Source organism: Bombus impatiens, unplaced genomic scaffold, assembly GCF_000188095.3.
Source record: "Bombus impatiens unplaced genomic scaffold, BIMP_2.2 scf_0036, whole genome shotgun sequence".
In the NCBI taxonomy this organism is placed as follows: Eukaryota; Metazoa; Arthropoda; class Insecta; order Hymenoptera; family Apidae; genus Bombus; species Bombus impatiens.
Genome location: NT_176455.1, coordinates 414,114 through 436,433, shown reverse-complemented (window position 1 = coordinate 436,433; position 22,320 = coordinate 414,114). Strand labels below are relative to the sequence as shown.

The 22,320-nt window shown below is 33.8% G+C and overlaps 4 protein-coding genes across 6 annotated transcripts in view; 3 read left to right on the top strand and 1 right to left on the bottom strand.

Annotated features, from left to right (window-relative positions):
- The window catches only part of LOC100747833 (piwi-like protein Siwi), a 7,474-nt gene extending 1,821 nt beyond the window's left edge, over window positions 1–5,653 (top strand). The window contains exons 2-10 of the mRNA XM_033322030.1: window positions 3–395; window positions 1,703–1,757; window positions 1,948–2,070; window positions 2,145–2,353; window positions 2,448–2,630; window positions 2,727–2,897; window positions 2,986–3,265; window positions 3,342–3,697; window positions 3,776–5,653. Of these exons, the coding sequence (XP_033177921.1) occupies window positions 3–395; window positions 1,703–1,757; window positions 1,948–2,070; window positions 2,145–2,353; window positions 2,448–2,630; window positions 2,727–2,897; window positions 2,986–3,265; window positions 3,342–3,697; window positions 3,776–4,831 (2,826 nt within the window). The 3' untranslated portion in view covers window positions 4,832–5,653. The remainder of the gene's footprint in view (window positions 1–2; window positions 396–1,702; window positions 1,758–1,947; window positions 2,071–2,144; window positions 2,354–2,447; window positions 2,631–2,726; window positions 2,898–2,985; window positions 3,266–3,341; window positions 3,698–3,775) is intronic.
- Window positions 5,654–5,874: 221 nt separating this feature from the next.
- LOC100747711 (coiled-coil domain-containing protein 130 homolog) lies at window positions 5,875–7,435 on the top strand. Of its 2 annotated transcripts, none has more exons than XM_033322780.1 (5): window positions 5,875–6,071; window positions 6,161–6,476; window positions 6,564–6,824; window positions 6,914–7,046; window positions 7,133–7,435. In XM_033322780.1, the coding sequence occupies exons 2-5, from the start codon at window positions 6,165–6,167 to the stop codon at window positions 7,369–7,371; spliced, it is 945 nt and encodes a 314-aa protein (XP_033178671.1). In that variant the 5' UTR covers window positions 5,875–6,071; window positions 6,161–6,164; the 3' UTR covers window positions 7,372–7,435. The 2 variants fall into 2 exon arrangements, with proteins under 2 accessions (XP_033178671.1, XP_012245332.1); XM_012389909.3 differs by having other exon boundaries at window positions 5,876–6,064.
- A 130-nt stretch (window positions 7,436–7,565) lies between these two features.
- Window positions 7,566–8,346, bottom strand: LOC100747587 (ragulator complex protein LAMTOR4 homolog). Of its 2 annotated transcripts, none has more exons than XM_012389919.3 (3): window positions 8,292–8,346; window positions 7,949–8,028; window positions 7,566–7,855 (listed from the first exon to the last, which is right to left on the bottom strand). In XM_012389919.3, exons 2-3 carry the CDS (start codon window positions 8,018–8,020, stop codon window positions 7,616–7,618), a joined length of 312 nt encoding a protein of 103 aa, XP_012245342.1. In that variant the 5' UTR covers window positions 8,021–8,028; window positions 8,292–8,346; the 3' UTR covers window positions 7,566–7,615. The 2 variants fall into 2 exon arrangements, with proteins under 2 accessions (XP_012245342.1, XP_012245351.1); XM_012389928.3 differs by having other exon boundaries at window positions 7,570–7,855; window positions 8,120–8,293.
- A 1,818-nt stretch (window positions 8,347–10,164) lies between these two features.
- Window positions 10,165–22,320, top strand: part of LOC100742771 (zinc finger protein 423 homolog) — a 137,731-nt gene continuing 125,575 nt past the window's right edge. Inside the window, exon 1 of the mRNA XM_012389640.3 lies at window positions 10,165–10,715. Within this exon, the coding sequence (XP_012245063.1) occupies window positions 10,676–10,715 (40 nt within the window). The 5' untranslated portion in view covers window positions 10,165–10,675. The remainder of the gene's footprint in view (window positions 10,716–22,320) is intronic.

Genomic DNA, 22,320 nt, shown 5'->3' with positions numbered 1-22,320 from the left:
CACCTCAAAAACAACCTCAACATCCATATTCACCTCAAAAACAACCTCAACATCCATATCCACCTCAACAACAACCTCAACATCCATATTCACCTCAACAACAATCTCAACATCCATATCCACCTCAAAAACAACCTCAACATCCATATTCACCTCAAAAACAACCTCAACATCCATATCCACCTCAACAACAACCTCAACATCCATATTCACCTCAACAACAACCTCAACACCAATTTCAACATCAACCTCAATCTTCATATCCACCTTCATATCCACCTGCATCTCCAAGTAATGTTCAGCCTGGTACGCCCTCTAATCCTCCGGAGTACATTAGGCTTCCACCAGGGCCACCTATGGAAAGAACAGATTCAGTACCACAAGATCCATCAGTGGTAATTTATGAAATATGAGACTATAAATTTGTTAATCTCAGCATGCTGGGTAAGAGATTACCCATTGTTCCCTTATGCTTTTGGCACATGTTTCATGTCATCCTACTTTGTTTTTGGTAGAAATTACATATTTTTGAAATATTTATAAAATTTTTTGATACTCTCTACCTTGATGTGAATTAGTTTTGGGTATGGAATTAACTACATTACTTGTTTATGTTGAGATATGTTTATATAATTCACATATTAAATTTTAAATGTAAGGAGATAAGACAGGAACTCAACCTTACAATTGGTTTTTAGTTCCTTGAGAACATATACTTCAATAAATGATATAGTTTCCTTCTTGGTTTCCACAACAACTTTTTATGAAGAAATATTAATTTTTGTGAGTTATTTCTAAGTAGTAAGTATTGTTGATTGGGCACTTATATAATCCATAACAATACCGTTTTCTAGTAGTTCCCTACTTTACTGATCTTTAAAATCAAGTCAAGCCTATGTGTTGAAAGAAAGATGATGCTAATACTTTTAATGAAAATTCTCAGTGACTTTTAGAATTGTTATTAGACTCAAGATGCTATCCTATAAACAAGAGACAAAGATGCTTCAAGAAGTGTTGATGGTACATGCGGAAGATTCACTCCCATACATATATCTAATGTGAACAGAAAAGCAGTCTTTGTGATTACAAAATAATTACTATTATATTTTCTAAATGTATTGTATTATTTTTATTAGTATATGTTATTGGTGTATATAATATTAGTATATATAGCATATAGTAAGTATAGTAAATTAAGGAGAAACTCACTTCCATTAGAAATGGTTGCGATATTCACATTCAGCATGTCAAAACGAGTAGAATGACTTATAATATGTGCAGTAAAGTTCAATTGCATGCTGAAAGTGATATATTGTTAATTTATAATTTGTTTCTCAAGAACTTTTAAAAAATATGTGCATTTTTAAAGAATATATATAGGAAGTATGTGTATATACTGTATACATGTAGTACATGTATACTTCTTAAAAGTACATACAAATGAAATTTGAATTTCATTCGTTTTTTGTGTAGAGCAAGATTTATCCAAAGATAAAAGGTATAGAGAAGATTAGTAGTGTGTATTATTGTTTAGTAAACGTTTTTTGTCATGATGCTATTTTTATATTGCATTCTTTTTTAGACAAATTATCCCAACAATATGACATTTGTTGTATTTTTTGTGTCTCATTTTATTTTTACATTATAATAAAGATCTAAACTGTTATTTTGTTATCAAAGATATGTTTTTATCTTATTTTAGGGTATTCCAGGAAGGCCCAAAAAGTTTCAAGAATATTCTCCTGCAAAAATGGAAGGTGCAATTAATAAATTTTCCATGCTGTTTATACATTACTTTCAAATATATTAGAGACGATTTGAAATGTTTACAACCAGAGGTGCATTATCAGACTGCAAATTTTTCAAACCGTCTTTGTATTATTTGATAGTACAGAAAAATATATAGAAAATTTTTTTTTATGAATTTACATACATGATATATTATAGCACCTCCAGGCACTAGTGGAGAAGGTACAGGAGGAAGTCAATTAGGAAGAGGAGCTACGCGAGGCAGACGTGTATTAGCCTCAGAATTAGTCACAAGACCAGAACATTTAGTTAGCAAAAGAGGTTAATACATTTAGTACTTTCATATTTATGTGAAAAACATAAAATACATATTATATAAGCATTAAAATTTTCAGGCATATCTGGAACTGAAATACTGATGCAGACGAATTATTTTAAGTTGGTGACAACAACTGATTGGGATTTATACCAATACAAAGTTGAATTTTTTCCAAACGATGAACGAACTGCTATCCGTAAAGGATTGGTCAAATCTCATAAGGATACTTTAGGACCATATGTTTTCGATGGAAATCTTCTATATAGCATTAAACGTATAGAACAAGTAAGATATTTTTCAGTGAATTAAATTATACGTTGTATGCTACATCTTTGATGAGATATGAACAAATGTGTATAACATAAATTTAATTCTAAAGCTGGAGATTTGGTCTAAGCGAATATCGGATGGAACCGATATTAAAATTGTTTTGCGCTATGTTGGAGATATGCAGAAGGGCGACTACGGTTATCTTCAATTCTTTAATATAATTATGCGAAGATGCCTAGAACTATTGAAACTCCAGATTGTGGGGCGCGATTACTACGACGCAAATGACAAAGTAAGTAAAGAAATAATTGTTATAATTATTTGATATTTATATTACATATTTATATTATTACCCACGAATTGTTTAACACAATTATAATTCAAATAGATAGACGTACAGGGTCAAAGAATGGAACTTTGGCCTGGCTATCTTACGTCTATAAGACAACACGAAAACGATATTCTTATGTGTGCTGAGATTACACATAAAGTTATGCGTCAGCAAACTGTACTAGATATATTAAACGACTGTTTCCGTAAAAACAATGATAATTATAAGGTAAGAATATTGATTACTAACATATCCTTAATTTAATTATATATTTTTGTTTTATTATATATTTATATCAAACGGTTCATATCTTTAGAAAGAATTTGAAAGCCTAGTTCTTGGTTTAGTCGTACTTACTGATTACAATAACCACACATATCGTATATCGGATATAGATTATAAGGTAGGTCCTGATTCAACATTTCTGCTGAAAAATGGTGATCCGATAACGTATAGAGATTATTACAAAAGTAAATATCGAATTACGATTCGTGAAAAGCGTCAACCACTGCTTGTAACAAGAGCAAGACCAAGAGATCGTCGCTCTGGCAAATGTGAACTAATATATCTTGTTCCTGAATTATGCCGTGCAACAGGTATTTTTTCCACTTCATTCTGTATTTGTATAATTCATTTTATGTTTTTATCTTACGATAAGTCATTTCTATGCAGGTTTAACCGATAAGATGAGAGAAAATTTCGGTTTAATGCGTTCATTGGCAGATTTTACACGCGTAAGTCCAGATGCACGTATGACCAAATTAATGGAATTCAATAAGAGACTCCTCTCGGAACCGGCAATCAAAACCGAGCTAGATCAATGGAATTTGAAACTTTCTAACCGGTTGCTTGATATACCGGCGCGTGTTTTGGATGCAGAATTAATTTATCTAGGTAATAATAGCTCAGTTACAGCGGGCAAAGGAGGAGATTGGACAAGACAATTACATAGACAATCGTTATTCAATCCAAAGAAATTAAGACTTTGGGCGGTTATCTACGCGCATAAAATAAAGGACGACGTTCAAGTAAGATATCAAAATTTTCTAGAATTATACTTCTTCGTCGCTATTAATTCGTTGCCACAATGTATTTTTATTTTACAGAATTTTGTTCATTTGATTAAAAATGCTGCTTCGGGAATGGGTTCCAGTATAAGTCAACCAAAGTATTACGAAATAACTGATGAACGCTCTAGTGCTTACCCCGACTTTTTGGAAAATATTCTGGGCAGACTTAAACCAGAGTTAGTCCTCTGTGTTGTACCGAATAATAGAAGCGACCGCTATAGCGCTATTAAGAAAAAGTGTATTGTAGATCGACATACTCCCTCGCAAGTATTCCTTGAAAAGAATCTTACAAACAAGAATGTAAGAACAATAGCTACGAAAGTAGCTATTCAAATGAATTGCAAATTGGGTGGTTCTCCTTGGTCTATTGAGCTCCCAGATATCGATTTGATGGTGGTCGGTTTTGACGTGTGTCACGATACTAGTAACAAAACTCGTGATTATGGTGCGATGGTGGCTTCGTTAGATAAAGGTTTGACACGGTATTATAGCGTGACAAGTGCTCATAATGTAGGCCAAGAACTTTCAAATAAGTTCGCGACAAATCTCGATAGCGCATTGAAGGCTTATAGAAGAACGAATTGTAAATTCCCATCATTTATTGTGTTTTATCGTGATGGCGTTGGCGAGGGCCAAGTGCCGTACGTAATGGGTCATGAAATAGCACAAATACGAGACAAATTAAAAGCTATACACGCTGAATCGGGTCTATCTGTGAAATTTGCCTTCCTGATAGTGACGAAACGAATTAACACTCGAATCTTTAACGAGAAGAAAAATCCACCCCCGGGTACAGTCATTGATGATGTTGTAACTAATCCGTTAAGATATGACTTTTTCATTGTATCTCAAAACGTGCGACAAGGTACGGTGACACCGTGTGCATATCATGTGGTTGCAGACACCACAGGTTGGTTGCCTGATCAAATGCAAAGATTGACATATAAGTTATGTCATATGTATTATAATTGGTCTGGTACCGTAAGGGTACCTGCACCTTGTCAATATGCTCACAAACTTGCCTTCTTGGTGGCTCAGTTCTTACGTCAGGATCCTAGTCATCACATGGAAGAAATATTGTACTATTTGTAAATTTTTACCAGTATACAGTATTATACCATTCTCTTAATGTACAAACTAAGATACATGAATTACACTATAAGACTTATCGTATACGTAAAGTAACAGTAAAATTATGTTTTTAAAAACTTTCCTATTGTGACAGATTAGTTATTATTTGGTTTTTCGAACGTATCTGAAGGTCCTCAAATGATAATAGTTTATGAAACATTAATATAATATTGTTAAATAATATTTTATCATTATTGCTTATTAAATCTAATTAGTATTAGGTTCACATTGATTTGATTATGAAATGAAAAGATCTGAGAACCTGTTTTGTGTTATATTACGCAGGACACTGAAACATAAAATACAAAAAATAATTACGTTTATAATTTTATTTACTTACGTTGCTTAGGTTATATTTTAAATCTACAGATACAAATAAAAGTTAAATTAGGAATAAAATAACATTGCATATTTCATACATCATCTATGATTAAGATTTGCTAAGAAGTTATATTTTTTTTTTTTATATAAATGGAATTATATATTTTTTAAGGATGTATTATCATTTGTCATATAATGTCATATAAGTATTATAATAGTCTTCATGGTATAATTACGTGTCCACGAATTGGATGAGTGAGTAGAAGTTTGAGATAGAATAAGGTCTGTTTCAGTCAGAGCTTTGAACTATATTTTTGTCTTGATTCAGTGTAATTAAGAAAACTTATAATACCAATTAACACGGTGCTTTGTATTGTGAAGGCTACAATATACATAATGGTATTATGTAAAGCTATTTTTATACAAAAAATAAAGAAGGTGCATTTTCTGTTTCTACATTAATTCTGTTACTATTGCAGTAGTGTTCTTATATCTGATCATTTCTTGAAAAAAGTATTTTTATAGAAAATTTTTAGCATCTTTTCTATTTTACAGATATGTAATATGTTTAGTTTCTTCAAATTTCGCGGTGACCAATTAATAATAGAATAGAATTTCGATTAGTTAGCATGGCGGTACTGCGATACGAAAATATCACTGTAAAAGTAACTAGACTAGAATGTGTCTAAATGTGTTATTAAGTTGCCTAACCTGTTTTATCGTAAATTGTTCTCAGGTTTACTGTAACGTAAGAGGTACTGTGAGGTACTTTTATGTCAGAGTTTTTCTTCAGGCAAAAGTGTTATATAAATAAACAAAAGTTATATAAATAATTCGTTTTATTTTTGTCCTGAAAACACATTAGAAATCAAGATATTCGGTAATACTGTCATTTTAAATATAATGTAAAAGTAACACCTCAAAATACTTTGTAAAATAGTACATTTAATATAAGTTTTTATTCTGTAGAACAATGGGAGAACGTAAGGGAACAAATTTATACTATCCACCTGATTACGATCCCCGTGTTGGTGGTCTTAACAAATTTCTTGGTACTCATGCACTACGTGAAAGAGCACGTAAATTACACATGGGCATTCTTATTGTCAGATTTGAAATGCCATATAATATATGGTGTGATGGTTGTGGCAATCATGTAGGAATGGGTGTTCGTTACAATGCAGAGAAAAAAAAAATTGGAATGTATTACAGTACACCATTGTATCAATTTCGCATGAAATGTCATCTCTGTGACAATCATTTTGAAATAAAGACTGATCCAGCAGTGAGTATCATCGTCTTTGTGTCATCTTTGCTAGATTGTTTATCACATTTGGTTACTTGGATTTAAAAAAAATATCTTTTTGCACAGAATTTAGATTATGTAATTGTGAGTGGTGCAAAACGCCAAGAAAATCGCTGGGATCCTAAAGAAAATGAACAGGTGGTACCAGAAACAAAAGAAGTATCTTGCAGACTATATGATGATGCTATGTACAAGTTGGAACATGGTATAGAAGATAAGAAAATAGCAAAATCAAAAGATTCTTCCTTGGAAAATGCAATAGCATTAAATAATGCTACATGGAAGGATGATTACTCTTCAAATTGTGCATTACGCTCCGCATTTAGAGTATGTTTATGTATATAATTATTTATATAGCCAGTTTTATATTATAAATATTTTGAGAATTGGTTGCTGATAAGTATTTTATATTGTAGACACGAAAAAACGAGTTACAGAAGAAACAAAGTTTGGATCAAGTGTTGCTTAAAAAAAGTGGATTGAATATTGACTTAGTTAATGAACACGAAGATGATATAAGGTTAGCCAAATTACTGATGCATAAAAGAGGTAATGATTTAGAGTATATATAAAAAATATGTTTTTGTAGCATGTTTTTGTAACATAGTATTTAGTATTTGTTTTCTTTGTTTCAGATACAAAAAAGAATGGGCACAACCCCTTGAAACGATTGATTACTATTGTAAGGTCTAGAGATAAACTAAAACATTCGTCACATTCTGTATTAAGCAATAACACTAAAAATCAAACAGATCAAACACATAAACTTCCTAAGCTTACTCAACAAGAACCTTCGAGTTCAAAAACAACTACTAATACGTTAAGTATATCGTTAGTCACTTATGATAGTTCTGATACAGATAATGATTCATAACACAGATATTTGTAATAAAAATACGTATATATGTAACAAATATAATTTATAATGTTATTTAGTATATACAATATTTATAGTATTTATAAAAATATTTATAAAAATGGAATAAAAATGAGACATTAACAAGTAACACAAAGACAAATTTATTATCATCATATTTTTATTAACATTAGTAATATTGAAAAAATTTGCATATTCCGGTTTCATTCGTTTTATTTTTGCATGTATGGGTGACATTCATTTATACATCAATAAGAGGTTGTTCTACAGCTGCAGTTGTTGAGGATGTCAATTTTTTTTTCACTACATGGATCTTTTTGTTTGAGAGACAAATAATATAACAATGATCTGGATATGTTATTGATATTTTATCAAAAGTCTCGTTATTAGGAAATGCTTTGGGATCAATTTTATTGGTTAGCGTGATTAATCCTATAACAATGTTTGCAAATCTCTCATCATTTTCCAATTCACCTCCAGACTAAAATAAAGTATACAATGTTCAGATTTTATAGATAATTAATTGACAATTGTGTAGCAATTTCTATATAATCAATGAGCAAGAGAATATTACCGTTAATACAGCTCCATCCTCTGTCAAAATTAGATGCCCAATTTGATCTGGTATACGTTCCAGTGAAAGCATATTTTTTCCTGAATTCAAATATTAATTTAATCTTTAATATTAAATTTACAGATGGAACTGTTTTACTCGTTCTTTTTCTATAAACATTCAATTTCTAACCTATTTATATTATTATGTCTTAACGGTCTCAAAGTATTAACTGTACCATGAAATCATTTATATTTAACAAGTTACCAAAAAAAAAAAAAAAACAAAAAATGAAATATATCGATCAAAATTTGTAGGCAATTTTACAAAACTATGAAGTCAATGAGCTGTCAAAGATATCAACCTGTGTATTTTTTATTTGCTATATCTCTGCTGATTCTTCTCTGTCGGTAATGCAGAATTTCTTCCGTTCAACATAATTTCAACATGTTGGAAAATAAATTACGATAAATATATATATTACCTGGAAAACTTCAACAAACAAATTGGAAACAAAAAAAAAAAAATAGAAGAACATCTCAGATAGCTACATCTTAATGTATTTCTTCAATTTTTCGAAATTGCATAGGTATAAAGCAATTGTAGCATGACACAAATATTGAGCATTTTATAATATTTTTTCCATACTATTTCGGTTTATTATCAAATCTGTTCCATAAAATTTCTTTACATTTACACAGTATTGCTTTGTTAATTTTCTGGAAGTACTAAGTGTGTTATGCGTATGTATGTATTAGTTTCATTTTGTTTATACTGCATTATAATATTTGACTATTTTTATGTTGTTAATTTCCTAGAAGTGTGATACTTCTAAAAATTCACTTATCTATAATTTAATTAATTCGAAACAGGAGTTATTTATTAGGATGGGTACGTTATAAATATATTATTTAATAAGAACAATGTTATAATTCAAAATAGGGGCCTAACTATTTTTCTAATATAGTAAATGTAATATTTTACTAGAGAACCATTTAAATCTAAAGACTATTAACTACAAAAGAAACACAATACTTTCATAGTTAAATAGTTGAATAATTAATAATTTTCCATTTCTAAAAAATTTACTTCTACTAACCTATATTTTACCAATTGGTTAGAAAGTACGAAAATGTGTAATATGCGTTATAGATAATATTGAAAAGAATAGTTGAAATTCAATTTCATTAAAGAATCTCTATTTCTACATTTATATTTTTACATAAAAAATCACGATCTGCTCATATAGTTTTACGATTACGATTTTTACGATATTATTATTATTTTTATTAATGTATTTTATAACAAACGTGCATACAGTCAAAGACAAAAGTATTTGTACAGTTTGAATGTAGAATTAAAAAATATATATTCTATCCCATTAAATATATTTGAATACGTATCTCTTTATTATATTTAAGTACTTATAGTAACAAATGTACACAGGAAAATGTTAATTAAATTATTCGATTATTGAAACGAAAGTATTTGTACAGTACTTATACTTACAAAAGCTTATGAGCTTTTTGATAAATAATTGCCTGCGATCTATTGGGCATGGATAATACTAGATTTTTAGCGAATTCCGCGCTTCTATATCATGCAAGCCTTTAAGATTGATATTACACATATATGTGTAATAGTATCTACGAATTAACTTTTGTTTATATCCATTTACTACTGCAAGTGTTAATGTACAATACATAATTACACATATCTAAATATATTTAATAATGTAGAAAATATTCCTCTTTTTACTTTTATATTCCAGTTGTACGAATACTTTTGTTTTTCATTGTATGTAATTTTCTAACATACAGTCGTGGACGAAAATAAGTGGACAGGTAGTGGATGTAGATATCAATGATGTTTAATCGAACCACTCCTAGTGTTATGTACTTCTATTTTAATTGTTATATCCTAATTGCATACAGATTACTTATTAAATAATTTAAATTAATATTTACATTTTTATACGAACAAGCTATACTTAATAAAATTTCGTTGATATCTATAGCATATAGCATATTTCAGAGCGTTAAACAACGGCGAATATAGGGCTGTGAAAGTGATGAACGCGTTAATAATATCGCGTTGTGTTTTCTATATAAATTTATTTCAGCTGCATTAAAGGTAGAATTGCGCAGGCCACTATCAGTAAGATACAGTGCGCATGTGCAGTGAGGATCTCAGTGGTTCTCTGCACCAGCGACTTTGCGGTATCAAGTACAGTGTCATTCGTTGCGCGTCTTCCGAGCGCGTTTGTTCTGTGTTTGTGTTGTGTTCCGTTGAAATCTTCCTTAATACCATCACGCGAGGCCACGTGGTTTCCGGTACTCGAATTATTCCAAAAAATAATCAGATATCCTCAGTGATAAATCATTCTAACTTATTATTTCGTGTCCCTTATGGAAGATATAGGAAATTATCGTAAATAAATTGGTCGATCATTTGTTCGACTCGATCTTCTTTCGATTCTCGAAGATGTTACTATCCGTCGCCATGGTTACTGTGCGCGGGTAATCGTTCATTCGAATTCACGCGAGATTGTCGTTCGTTATTCGAAATTGTCGTTCGTATCACGGTTTCTGTCTACGATCACGGATTCAAATAAAACTGTCAACGACTGGACATAGTGTGGCTGATTTGGGTTAGGTTTGTGCACGGATGGATCGAGTTCTGAGAAGTGTTCCGAAATGTGACTGAATCGTTACTACTGATCTGCTAGTCGAGAGGTGTCACGCTGCTATGTCCAGGAGGAAGCAGGCAAAGCCTCGATCTCTAAAACGTGAGTGCCTTACTTTCATATGTAATTACTAGATTGATTTTTATGGACTTTTATATTATTATATACACAAAATGGAAAGATACGGGATGTAAGTAGAATTACTAAATATCATCTACTAAATATCATAATAAATACTCTGAATATTTGATATATATGTTTTTCCATATTATATGTATTATGTGCATCTTTGCACTTTTAAATTTCCTATAAATACATAGAAATTCGCAGTTTTATAATGACATAGTTTATTGACTTTTCTCAATTTTGATTATCTGACTCAGTCATGTGTCTAATAGCTTCATTTTATCACTGAAAAGAGAAATCACTTGATGGATCTCAAGCTAACATACTTTTTATTATCTTATTAAGAAAGCGCCAAATTAAAAAATGTTTCTTTCGCAATAATAAATAGGAATATAATATTCTTTTATTTTAATTCAGTTGACGTTAGGAAATTTATCAGTAAATTAGGTTAGGGTTAGCTTTCGATAAATTTACCTAACCACGTTTGAGTAAACGAAAGTACTACCATTGTTTAAATAATTATTTGTCGTCCCTGAAAGTACCTAAAACTTAACCTAACCATCTTTATAAACTTCGAACATCAAGTGTATTAAATTAGAAAGACGTTCAATTTAACGAGTTTTCCTTGTTTCGTAAAAAAGGGGGAACAAATGTTAAATATTGGGATGAGTCATTAAATCATATAATTATTTTATCATCTTTTCCGTTCTTGTTACTTATCAGATACATATATAGGAATTTCATGAGTCAGCTTTTGGAAACTTCGCGTTAAATATAACGTGTAAGCATTGAAACGACACGACTCGTTCCGAGGATGTTTCTTTTTCTTTTTTTCTTCTCTTTCGCTTTCGGCAATGTTTACGAATCCGTGGCATACTATTGCGACACGTGATTGCTCCAAGTGTTTATCAAGGCCGTGAGCTTACATGGATAACAAAAAATTGGAAAATCGTGCAGAGGAGCGGTTTTTTTGGGAAAATATTGCTTTTCGTATGAAAGCGTGCGTGCTAATCGTTGGAATGAATTATGGAGGGAAATTTGACTCGAGGTCGTAAGGGCTAATGTAGGAGATCTGAAATTGAATATGGAATTCGAAGCCTGAAATTTGTAATTAGAATTTGAAGAATCGATACGAGAAGAATATAGTTTCAGTTGTCAATAATCTGAGTGAATTAACAGAAATGAAATCAAAATTAGACGAAATTAAATCATTTCTTCAAACATACTACGAATTCATAATACTATTCGTAATAGAAGTTTTTTTTATTTTTGATTACGGAACCTATACCTTTCTTTCTCTTCCATTAAATGTAGTTTAAATATTCGAGCCGCTTCCTTATTACTGCAAATTGTAATTTTTATATTGCTTAGAATCTTTTAACTGGAAACTATGGTTATAGGTTAATTGCATCAGTTTAAGTCTTAGATTTATATCAAATTACGCAAGTGTACGAGATTTGGAACTGAATATAGATCTGAGTTCGAAGTTGAATTTAAAAGTTGTATAAGTACAACTTTCTATATTTCTGATTTCGTTTTGGAGGTAGTCTGATTCTTTTGAGTATCCTACGTAAACAAGCATCAGGGCACAACGTTAAAAATATTTTAGCAGAGTTCATTCGAAGAGCATATTTGAATTTTTATAATATAAGAATATGGGAGACGTATCTAGGAATATCTAGGATTCCAAGAAGATATACAGATGTGCAAGAAATTATATAGTGATCGTAAATCAAGCTAGGAAATTTTATAAGAATTCTAAATTAAAAAATATATAATCAATTTAGAAAGAAAGTAATAGATACGCATCGTCGGTCCATATCTACTCTACCATACTAATGAGGACAAAATAAGATAATCAGGTTATCTCCGCTTCATTCTATATATACATATAACAACGTTATAACTTCATCCATAACACCTGTTCTTCGCAATGTTCGTTCACCATACCACAAGTCCCGCTGCATCAGAGGCCACTGCATTGGAAGAAGGAAAACCTTTGAACCCACAAAAGGAACGAAGAAAATCCATAAACCTAGAAAAGGAAGAACGAAGACTGATAAGCGTTTACAAGTAAAACAGAAGAGTCACACTGAAAAATTCCCAAAAGTCTCCGACACCCGTTATCCCCTCCGGAACCTCTATCGTCAATTCCCTTAAATTTAAACTGCACTCGGCGAGCGATCAGCCGAGCGCACAGGTGTTCGTCCGTAAGCAGAACCATAAGACAAGAAAGAGGAGAAGACGAAAAAGACAGAAGGATCTGCCTGTTGGATGAATGAAGGAGAAGGTGGCAAGGTTTTCTTCCGAATGGAGGAAGATCGTACGAACAGCTTGCTCTCACCCAGAATGATCAGGGCGTATGTGTTCCCGGGTAATCGGGATAACGACAGGAACAGAGTGACCGGTCAGCCGTTTCGACTGACAGAGAGGGAACTATGGATAACAGGCTAAGAGAGAGAGAGAGAAAACCAAGGGAAAACGAACGTAACAGGATGGAATGGAGAGGGGTTGGATATGGCGAATGATGAAAGGAGAGGTTTGGAACGTTGTCAGTGAGGGAAATAGCGATGGAGACACGCGAAGTGAGCTATCTAGAGTAGAGAAAGAGAGATGGAAGAGGAGAAAGGGAGATGGGAGAGGGAGACAGAGTCAGTAGTCAGCCAGGATGGAATTAGGTGGAAACCCGCGGGACTGCTGCCTCTCCCTGCGGAATTCCCGGCCTCTGTAATCACCAGTTCTCCTATCCTATCCAATTCTGGTCGCACTGCTTCCACCCTCTCTCTCGGCCTCCCTATTTCCTCCATATTTCTATCTCAGTTACTCTCTTTGGCGCATCGTCCTTTCCACATTTTATTTTCCTCGTCTTTCTATCTCCGTCTGGCTCTCGTTTTATCTGTTTCACTCTATTTCTGGGCTTTACTCATGCTCGTTTTCCTTGCCCTCTACGTGGGTTGATTTTCTTTGAACGAGTTAGCCTGGTGTGTAGAAAGTTTCCAAGGTGTTCGGTTTCTTCGATGTCGTGGCATTTCTAGAGCATGGCTAGGTGATATCGCGTGGTACTGTTCGGTGATTAGCGCCGAGAGACGTAGGATTTTGGAGATGCAGTTCATTTCCATGCGAAGGTTCCGTATTCAGTGGGTTTAGGTTTGTTTTCTAGATTCGTGAAAAAGTGGAATATGGAATGAATTCGTTGTAGATTGTTCTTCAGTTAGCGGAACGATTGAAATCTTTCTTTGTGTGCTATAATGTAATCGAAAGGATCGCAAATAGTATAATTTTGCCTTAATGCTATAACCTTTGTTCTTTTGTGAAATATTGTTATATTCGGTTCTCTGTAATTCAAGCAGTAATTATTTCTGATGTTATTTGTCTGGAACAGTATTTTGGAATATATCGTGAATATATGTAGTTGAAAATTCCGAAACGATTGTGTTTGGTGCAGCTTATGATAATTAATTAAGCCACGATCGCAGGCAAAGTAGTTTATCGTAGTCTGTTTTCACTTTCTCGTGCTTGTAAGTAGAAACAGGCGGACCGAGACAGCCACTTGGAGAACAGTACCGCTATTCAAAGTCGTCTTGTACATTTAAATATCATTAACTGAAGTTTACAAGTCACGAGTTGTCAATTTTCTAACAAATGCACACAGATCTCGCACAGATGCATCTTTACGAGTAAATTTTACAAATTTCACAAATTTCATAATTTGTCCGATTATTTTGTTTAACGATAGCTTTTTGAATAAATGCGAGGAAGTAAAGGAATAAGGAGAAGGCTTTAGAATAATACGAGTGTATTGTATAAATTTCAGATGAATTTTAGATAAACCGAAACATCGATTCGGAGTAAAAATACCATTCAGTAGTATAGGTCAAGGTACAGCTGAAATAAGTAGTGCAAGCCAACGGTATAGTCTCGTGGTACTTATAATTTCTTTATAATCATACTAGTCGAATTTTCTACACTCTTTTACACTTTCTTACACCGTATCTCTGCGGTACAAACACACGCATTACCATCGTTTTTCTTTCAAGTATTCTTGTATTATACGCGTCTCGTATTCCCTCAACTACTTTTCCAACTTGTTCAACTTTCCACGCGAAACACTCTCGTGAAACTTTGTTCGGCATCAGTGATACGGCGAAATTATCAAGAGTCATTAGCCTTAAAATTAACTGGCAATATATAGCAGGAATGTCGACGATAGGTTTGAAATGTATTCCACATATCTCTATCTCAAATATACGAGAAATGAAAATTTTCGATGGCGCGAAATTTATTCTCAAATCTCTGTACTAACAAGATATCGAAAAAAATTTCCCTATCAAATAAAACCTCTGTTGCAGAAATCCCTATCTCAAATATACGGAAAATAAAAATTTTCCCTTGAACATGAAACCTATCCGAAAAATCTCAATCTCAAAAATATGTCAGATACAAAAATTTCCCTGTCGAACATAAAACCTGTCCAAAAAATCTGAATCTCAGGAATATCTATTTCAAAAATCTCAATCCCAAAAATCTATCAAATACAAATATCTCCTTATCGAATGAAACCTTTGTTTCACAAATATCTGACTCAAATATATTGAAAATAAAAATTTCCTCGTTGAGCATAAAATCATCAATAAAACATATAAAAATTTCCTTATCGAATGAAAGCTCTATTTCAAAAATCTCGATTTCGAATAGACAGACAATAAACATTTCCCTATCCAATGCAACGCTCATCCCGACCATCTCAGTCTCAAAAGATGTATCGAAGATAAAAATTTCCTTATCGAATAAGATCTACATAAAAATCCCTATATAAAAAAAGTCTCTATGTAAAAAGTCTCTATTTAATAATCTATATTCCTAAAACTGGTAAAAATTTGAAATGTTTGATTAAGTAATATCGAGAAGAGCTGAGAGCATGGAAGGGGAGGGAGGGGAAGGGAGAGGGGGAGGGGGCGGATAGAAATCGCCGGTTTCCGGCAAAAGCAATTCGATGTCGTCCTATCGGATTAGCCAGGGGTACCACCACCACTGCGATCGTGGTGGAACATTACGAACACGCGGTTAGCCACGAAATAGCAAGCCTGGCCGATAGCATTGCGAGCATCGGTGATATAGGGTGTTGCTAATTAATGCACGATAATGAACCTGGGCGCAACCGAAGCTGTATTAATGGATTCCAATGCCCATCATAACATTGGCGATCCGTAGGTGCATTGGAACCATACGTAATTGCGTTAATGGAGGCCCATCTGTTTACGCTGTCGGCTTTTGGGCTACTTATGCTCGTCACTTGTCCAGCAAATAATTATCTAACGATGAATAGTTGACCCATCTGTGCTTGTCGTCCCTTCGAAATTCACGAAATTTCGTACGATTTAATCAACAGTTGATTTTATCAACTGTTTCGTGAAAGTTTTCAATCGTATCCTGGCTGTAACCGAGTTGTCGACGATCCTTGAATCGTCGATTATCTTGATGTTAAAGTCGTCATAGTTAACCGAACGTCTCATTCATTTGTAATTTCTCCTTGGTCGATCTAGATCATCAAATTTTATTGAATTCACATTGAGGTTAAGAAAACGTACTTTAGCAATTTGCTCATATTTTTTTTTTTTCGTTGCTATTCTTCTTTTCTACGTAAATTCTCTAAGTTCGTGAGATGCGAAGAAATCGAACAGTCATTACGATAAAGTATTACGATTTAGGAAACTCGAACTACCATGAGAAAATATTCTAACCGTTTCTCAACTGTGCTTCAAAATTTTATTCATTAATTTATTGTTATCATCTGTATTGTTTGTTTATTTTCAGTCAGACTGCTCCTTATCGTAGTAAATTATATCGTCGCTTATAAAAATGTAAGAAACGATGTATTTTAAAATTTACGAAAAAATTTCTGTTATTCAAGAAACATTCTACGACAGAGTTAATTGTTGCGATATTATATTTTTGTTCCGGGAATTTTGCGAAAATTTGAGCTACGAGAAATAGAATTCAAACAATATAATTAAAAGTCTTTGGAATAAAAGTTATTCGAGAAAATTTGTTGATACAGAAAAAGGATAAGAAATATGAGATTTAGCGAGTATAATTAAATTTTTTAATTACAGTTTTTCAGCCAGAGCAAAGGGAATTGTTAATTTAACTTCGTTAAACGACAAGCATCGAAAGAAATATTTAATACGAATTTCATGTAATTTGATACATCGAATGCCCGCAATTGATTATCGCGCGTATTAACGTTGAGTAGAAATTCTTCACGATGCAACCATCGTGAAATTTACAATCACGATTCTCCATTAATATTCGCCATTACATAGGAATATTCGCGAGTCTGTGATCGTATAATCGTAAACATTATGATCGGGAATCAGAACGCAACGACCCGAATCACAGCGCATTATGCTTCAGGGTCGTGATTGTAATTTGCGTCTCGCGTCTAAATGCGTAATAATAATCTCTTAATTAACGCACGCGATATTACAATTATTAACGCGTTTCACTTTGGTTTCGTCAATCTTTCGAATTTTCATGAAACATATTCGAAAACGTATCTTTTAAGCTTTCCAGTCATAGAATAAGTACGTAATCTCATAAACAAGATTTAAGATATCTCGATAATTTCGGTGATTTGGTTCTCTTCTCAAGGCATATTTCATTGAAAATTTCAAATAAAAATTCTGATAAACAAACTTTTTCTATCTTTCCACACAAAGAGTGAATACTCCTGTTTAACAAACATTTAATAGGAAAATTCGAATAAAAATTCTAATGGTTAAGTTATCACTTTAAATGACGATTTTCGATGTAGAGGAACTAGATTATCTTGGCATGTATCGAGCCATCGAAATAAAAATCATCGTTCCACCCTCGAAGAGTGTTGATTCTCATTAACGTAATAATTCAAATAAATCTAAAGGAATAAACCGGTCTCTAAAAATTGAAGATCGGCGTTAGGTTTAATTAATTTCCTAGTTTAAACTTTTCATGATTCCCGAAATTTTTCCATCTCCATCTCAATGTCGTTTCAACTAAAAAAAAAAAAAAAATATCTTTAGATACTAAAAGAATCTTTCGCATAAAATTGGAATGCAGCATGTACGTGCATATCGATAACAATCTTTAATCACGTCTTGGCCAGTTTTAAAAGACACGTCTATCTACTACGGTACTCTTTATGGCCAGTTTAACTGCTTCAATCGTATATTTATTAATGTCAGTGATTTCTGCAGATTTTTTAACTTTTTTTGTTCAAACGTTAATTTTAGGCGGAATGTATTTACTGTATTAGTATTATTTAGCATTTTTTTTCTATGTACTCTAAAGAGTTTCTAGTCGTTAATCTAAATGAATAAATAAACGAAGAGATAAGTAAATAAATGAATAAATAAGTGAATAAATTTTTCCTTATCTCTGTCATTTTCGCGGCATTCCTTGTCGAGAGAGAGAAGTACGATTCTGTGGAAAATGATTCGAAGAACTTAGCAAGATTAATCTCTTAATTAAACATCTCTCATACTAAAGGTCTGAGGGACCAAGTGTATGTTGCACACTCGAGTCCACTATCGATGGACAATTAAATAGCATTATAATCATCACATAGATAGTCATTTAATTACCATATCCATCGTGCAGAATAGTGGTTACGTTTACCATGTCACGGAAACGTATACTTTATATACAATAATTCACCGAAAAGCCGATAACTTAATCCTATTTAGAAGTTGCATTATAATCACTATAACCACGGGGCCGGAATTAGGGCTGTCACTGCAAAAACTAATAGCGGATTAAGTTTTAGACCAGCCACGATTAAAGGGATTAAAAGGGTAAGCTGGAAATTTACATTCTACCATTGCGTCCAGCCTCTCTATTCCATTAAATATCTCTTCAGGGTAGTTATTCTATTCCGTGGTGTCAAAAAAAAAAAAAAAAAAAAAAAAAAAAAAAAAAAAAAAAAAAAAAAAAAAAAAAAAAAAAAAAAAAAAAAAAAAAAAAAAAAAAAAAAAAAAAAAAAAAAAAAAAAAAAAAAAAAAAAAAAAAAAAAAAAAAAAAAAAAAAAAAAAAAAAAAAAAAAAAAAAAAAAAAAAAAAAAAAAAAAAAAAAAAAAAAAAAAAAAAAAAAAAAAAAAAAAAAAAAAAAAAAAAAAAAAAAAAAAAAAAAAAAAAAAAAAAAAAAAAAAAAAAAAAAAAAAAAAAAAAAAAAAAAAAAAAAAAAAAAAAAAAAAAAAAAAAAAAAAAAAAAAAAAAAAAAAAAAAAAAAAAAAAAAAAAAAAAAAAAAAAAAAAAAAAAAAAAAAAAAAAAAAAAAAAAAAAAAAAAAAAAAAAAAAAAAAAAAAAAAAAAAAAGAAAAGAAAGAGAAAAAAGGAAACTCTACTGTCGGAGTTTTTATTTGGAATTTTTCATTACGTGACACAGAATTTTCCACGACGTGTCCCTTCGCTCAGCTCATCTTATTCCGTAGGACGATAGATTGCGGGCTGCCAGAGTCTGTATTTGGAATTTCCTATTAAATATCTTTTAAGATTAGCAACATATTCCACTCTGTACGATCACTAGATTAATTATTTAATTAATTAATTAAAACGAAATAGAGAGAGATTATTAAATGGATATATCTATCAAGATTTTTCTATGCAATTTTCTATTAAACGAGGGCAGTTACTCTATCTTGCAGGGCACAAGAAAATCGAGTATCGCGACTTTTACTTTTTCGTTACACGCGCACGATAAACTTTCAAATTTAATTTTTCGGAAACAGAGCTTTAAATGAACAAGTGTTATTCCATATTTTCTTTCTTCTACATTTAGATATACACGAGAAATTGGTAGCACAAACTACCCCTGGTTTAATATGATCGATTATTCGCGCGTCTCTTTTCCAAATATCCTTGAAGCAACGAAACTCTGAGACCACAGATCAGCAGCTTTAACTTTAAAAGAAAAATCCTCGACGAAATGGAAGCCGAATGAATAAAAACAGAAATGTGTCGTAGGAGAAGAAAACCGATGACAATGTTCGCACAAGGTAGATTCTTCTATGTTAATTAGATTTCGCTGTGCCAATATTCCTGAACGCGAGTGTACATACGTTGTTAGACGAGGCGATCGAATGATGGCACGGCCGATGCCTTTGGGTGACCTTTCCATCGCGAGGACGAAATCAGCGGCAAAGTTAAAGGAGGAACGCAACTTGTGCACGGAACGTGTGCAGAAACGAGCTTAGACCGCGTGTATATGCCGCGTGTGTAATTCCTCGAGCACGCGACGCACAATTCGCCGCAAAAGGGAGGGCCACAAGTCAGTCGTCGGACGTGAACGCCTTGCGTGGCCTTGCCTCAAAGGAATACCGCGTGTCCCGGGCATGTCTTCCACGATGTCACTTCTCCTTCTGCCGACCGATGCTTCCGCATGCCGGTCGCCGCTTTTATAACACTCTTTGCCGCGTCTCTCAAACGCCCGCCCACTTTATACTCTTCTTCCTTCTGATACTTTTATATCTTCCTTTGCGCTAGCTGCAATTGCGTGTACGGGTGGAGAAAGGTGCGCCGGGTTTGTTGGAAACAAGTTGTTGCTAGTTTGCGAACTGTCGCAATATTTTCTCTTGCGTTCTATACATTTCAAGAGGATCATGACCATCGTGCAGTTTTGAAAAATACTATTCGACGAGTACTGGTTTTAGTTGGACGCTGATTAACTGTTTTACGTACGCTTTGATGAGTTGGCGTTCGATTAAGCGGTAGATGTATTTGTTTCGATTTAAACCGGATTTTAGTACATCGTGCCTTCTTTACAAAAATATCACAGTTGTTTTTATTATTGATATTGTAATTAGTAAAGAGGAGATTGTTCCACGATCTGACAGAAGTTTTTGTTTTTAAATAAAAGGCTGAGTTTTATAGTTAAGTAGAATATACTCGTAGGTCAACGTTGGTCTTGTAATACTTCAAGAATAATTATAATAATAGTTTATTAGTCATCCGAAGTGATTCTTCTCGGAAGGATTTCATGACACAGGTTTAGCGACGAGGAACCTTAACGTTAAAATCATTGTGCAATATCTCGAGTCGTATCCCGTATAACTTTCCAGAACAATTACAATTCCCAGTCGATCAATGATTCTTAATCTACGATCAGATGAAGAAGAAGAGGGGAAATGTATACAACTTAATTTCCCCATAACAGGAAACCTCGACGTTAATGTTATTCCAGAATATCTCAAGTGTCCTACATCGTTGCTCATAGCAATTATAATTTCACGATCAATTTCCTATGTTTCTGCGTATAGTGTGCGTTCTTTGTGTCTTTAACGGAATCGCGCAAAAAGTGCAAAAGGTGCGCTTTTTAATCTAGAAGAAAAAGAGAAGAAACACCGTAACAACCTGCAATAGCAAGAACACTTAATACCAAGACCACAGTAGCCACGATTGCTCTATATAACTTTCCAAACTAATTATAGTTATAATTCTAAATCGATCAGTTCTATATGCTTTAGCATATCGTGTGTTACGCGTGTGTGATTATTCTACGGTGCCTTGCCTGTTCCATCTAACTTACCAAACCAATTATAATTATAATTATTCCGAGTCGATCAATAATCGGAAAGGCTATCCGCCACGAGGACAAAGACAAAACAAAGCAGGCGAAGAGGAAGAACGACAAGAAGGATAAGTGTTTTAGCATGGCTGACTGTAGGCAACGGTGGGGCCAAAGTTATCCCGCAATATCCCGGCTGCTCCAGGTAGCGTGTCGGAGCCAGAGGGTGTTCGTCGGTGGATGCGCTGCTCCCGAGGGAGTCTGAGCCCGCGTCAGAGCTGGCCGGGGTTAGGTTCCCTCGGGAATTAGCTCGACTTCCCTTGTACCAGCCACCCAGTCAGCCATCTACGGCACAGCACGCCAGAGCAAGAGCAGAGCAAAGCAGATCAGAGCAGACCAGACCACAGCAGAGCAGAGCAGAGCAGAGCAGAGCAGAGCAGAGCAGAGCAGAGCAGAGCAGAGCAGAGCAGAGCAGAGCAGAGCAGAGCAGAGCAGAGCAGAGCAGAGCAGAGCAGAGCAGAGCAGAGCAGAGCAGAGCAGAGCAGAGCAGAGCAGAGCAGAGCAGAGCAGAGCAGAGCAGAGCAGAGCAGAGCAGAGCAGAGCAGAGCAGAGCAGAGCAGAGCAGAGCAGAGCAGAGCAGAGCAGAGCAGAGCAGAGCAGAGCAGAGCAGAGCAGAGCAGAGCAGAGCAGAGCAGAGCAGAGCAGAGCAGAGCAGAGCAGAGCAGAGCAGAGCAGAGCAGAGCAGAGCAGAGCAGAGCAGAGCAGAGCAGAGCAGAGCAGAGCAGAGCAGAGCAGAGCAGAGCAGAGCAGAGCAGAGCAGAGCAGAGCAGAGCAGAGCAGAGCAGAGCAGAGCAGAGCAGAGCAGAGCAGAGCAGAGCAGAGCAGAGCAGAGCAGAGCAGAGCAGAGCAGAGCAGAGCAGAGCAGAGCAGAGCAGAGCAGAGCAGAGCAGAGCAGAGCAGAACAGAGCAGAGCAGAGCAGAGCAGAGCAGAGCAGAGCCTTTCCCAATGGCTGCTCTCTCGGCTGTCTGGCTGGCTGTCACGA

Excerpts from the sequence above, each read along its gene's own strand:
- LOC100747711 (XM_033322780.1), top strand. The coding sequence starts at position 6,165 with ATGGGAGAACGTAAGGGAACAAATTTATACTATCCACCTGATTACGAT. Across the intron at positions 6,825-6,913 it reads CATTACGCTCCGCATTTAGA|ACACGAAAAAACGAGTTACA; the intron begins GTATGTTTATGT and ends TTTATATTGTAG. Across the intron at positions 7,047-7,132 it reads ATTACTGATGCATAAAAGAG|ATACAAAAAAGAATGGGCAC; the intron begins GTAATGATTTAG and ends TCTTTGTTTCAG.
- LOC100747587 (XM_012389919.3), bottom strand. The coding sequence starts at position 8,020 with ATGCTTTCACTGGAACGTATACCAGATCAAATTGGGCATCTAATTTTG. Across the intron at positions 7,856-7,948 it reads AGGATGGAGCTGTATTAACG|TCTGGAGGTGAATTGGAAAA; the intron begins GTAATATTCTCT and ends ACTTTATTTTAG.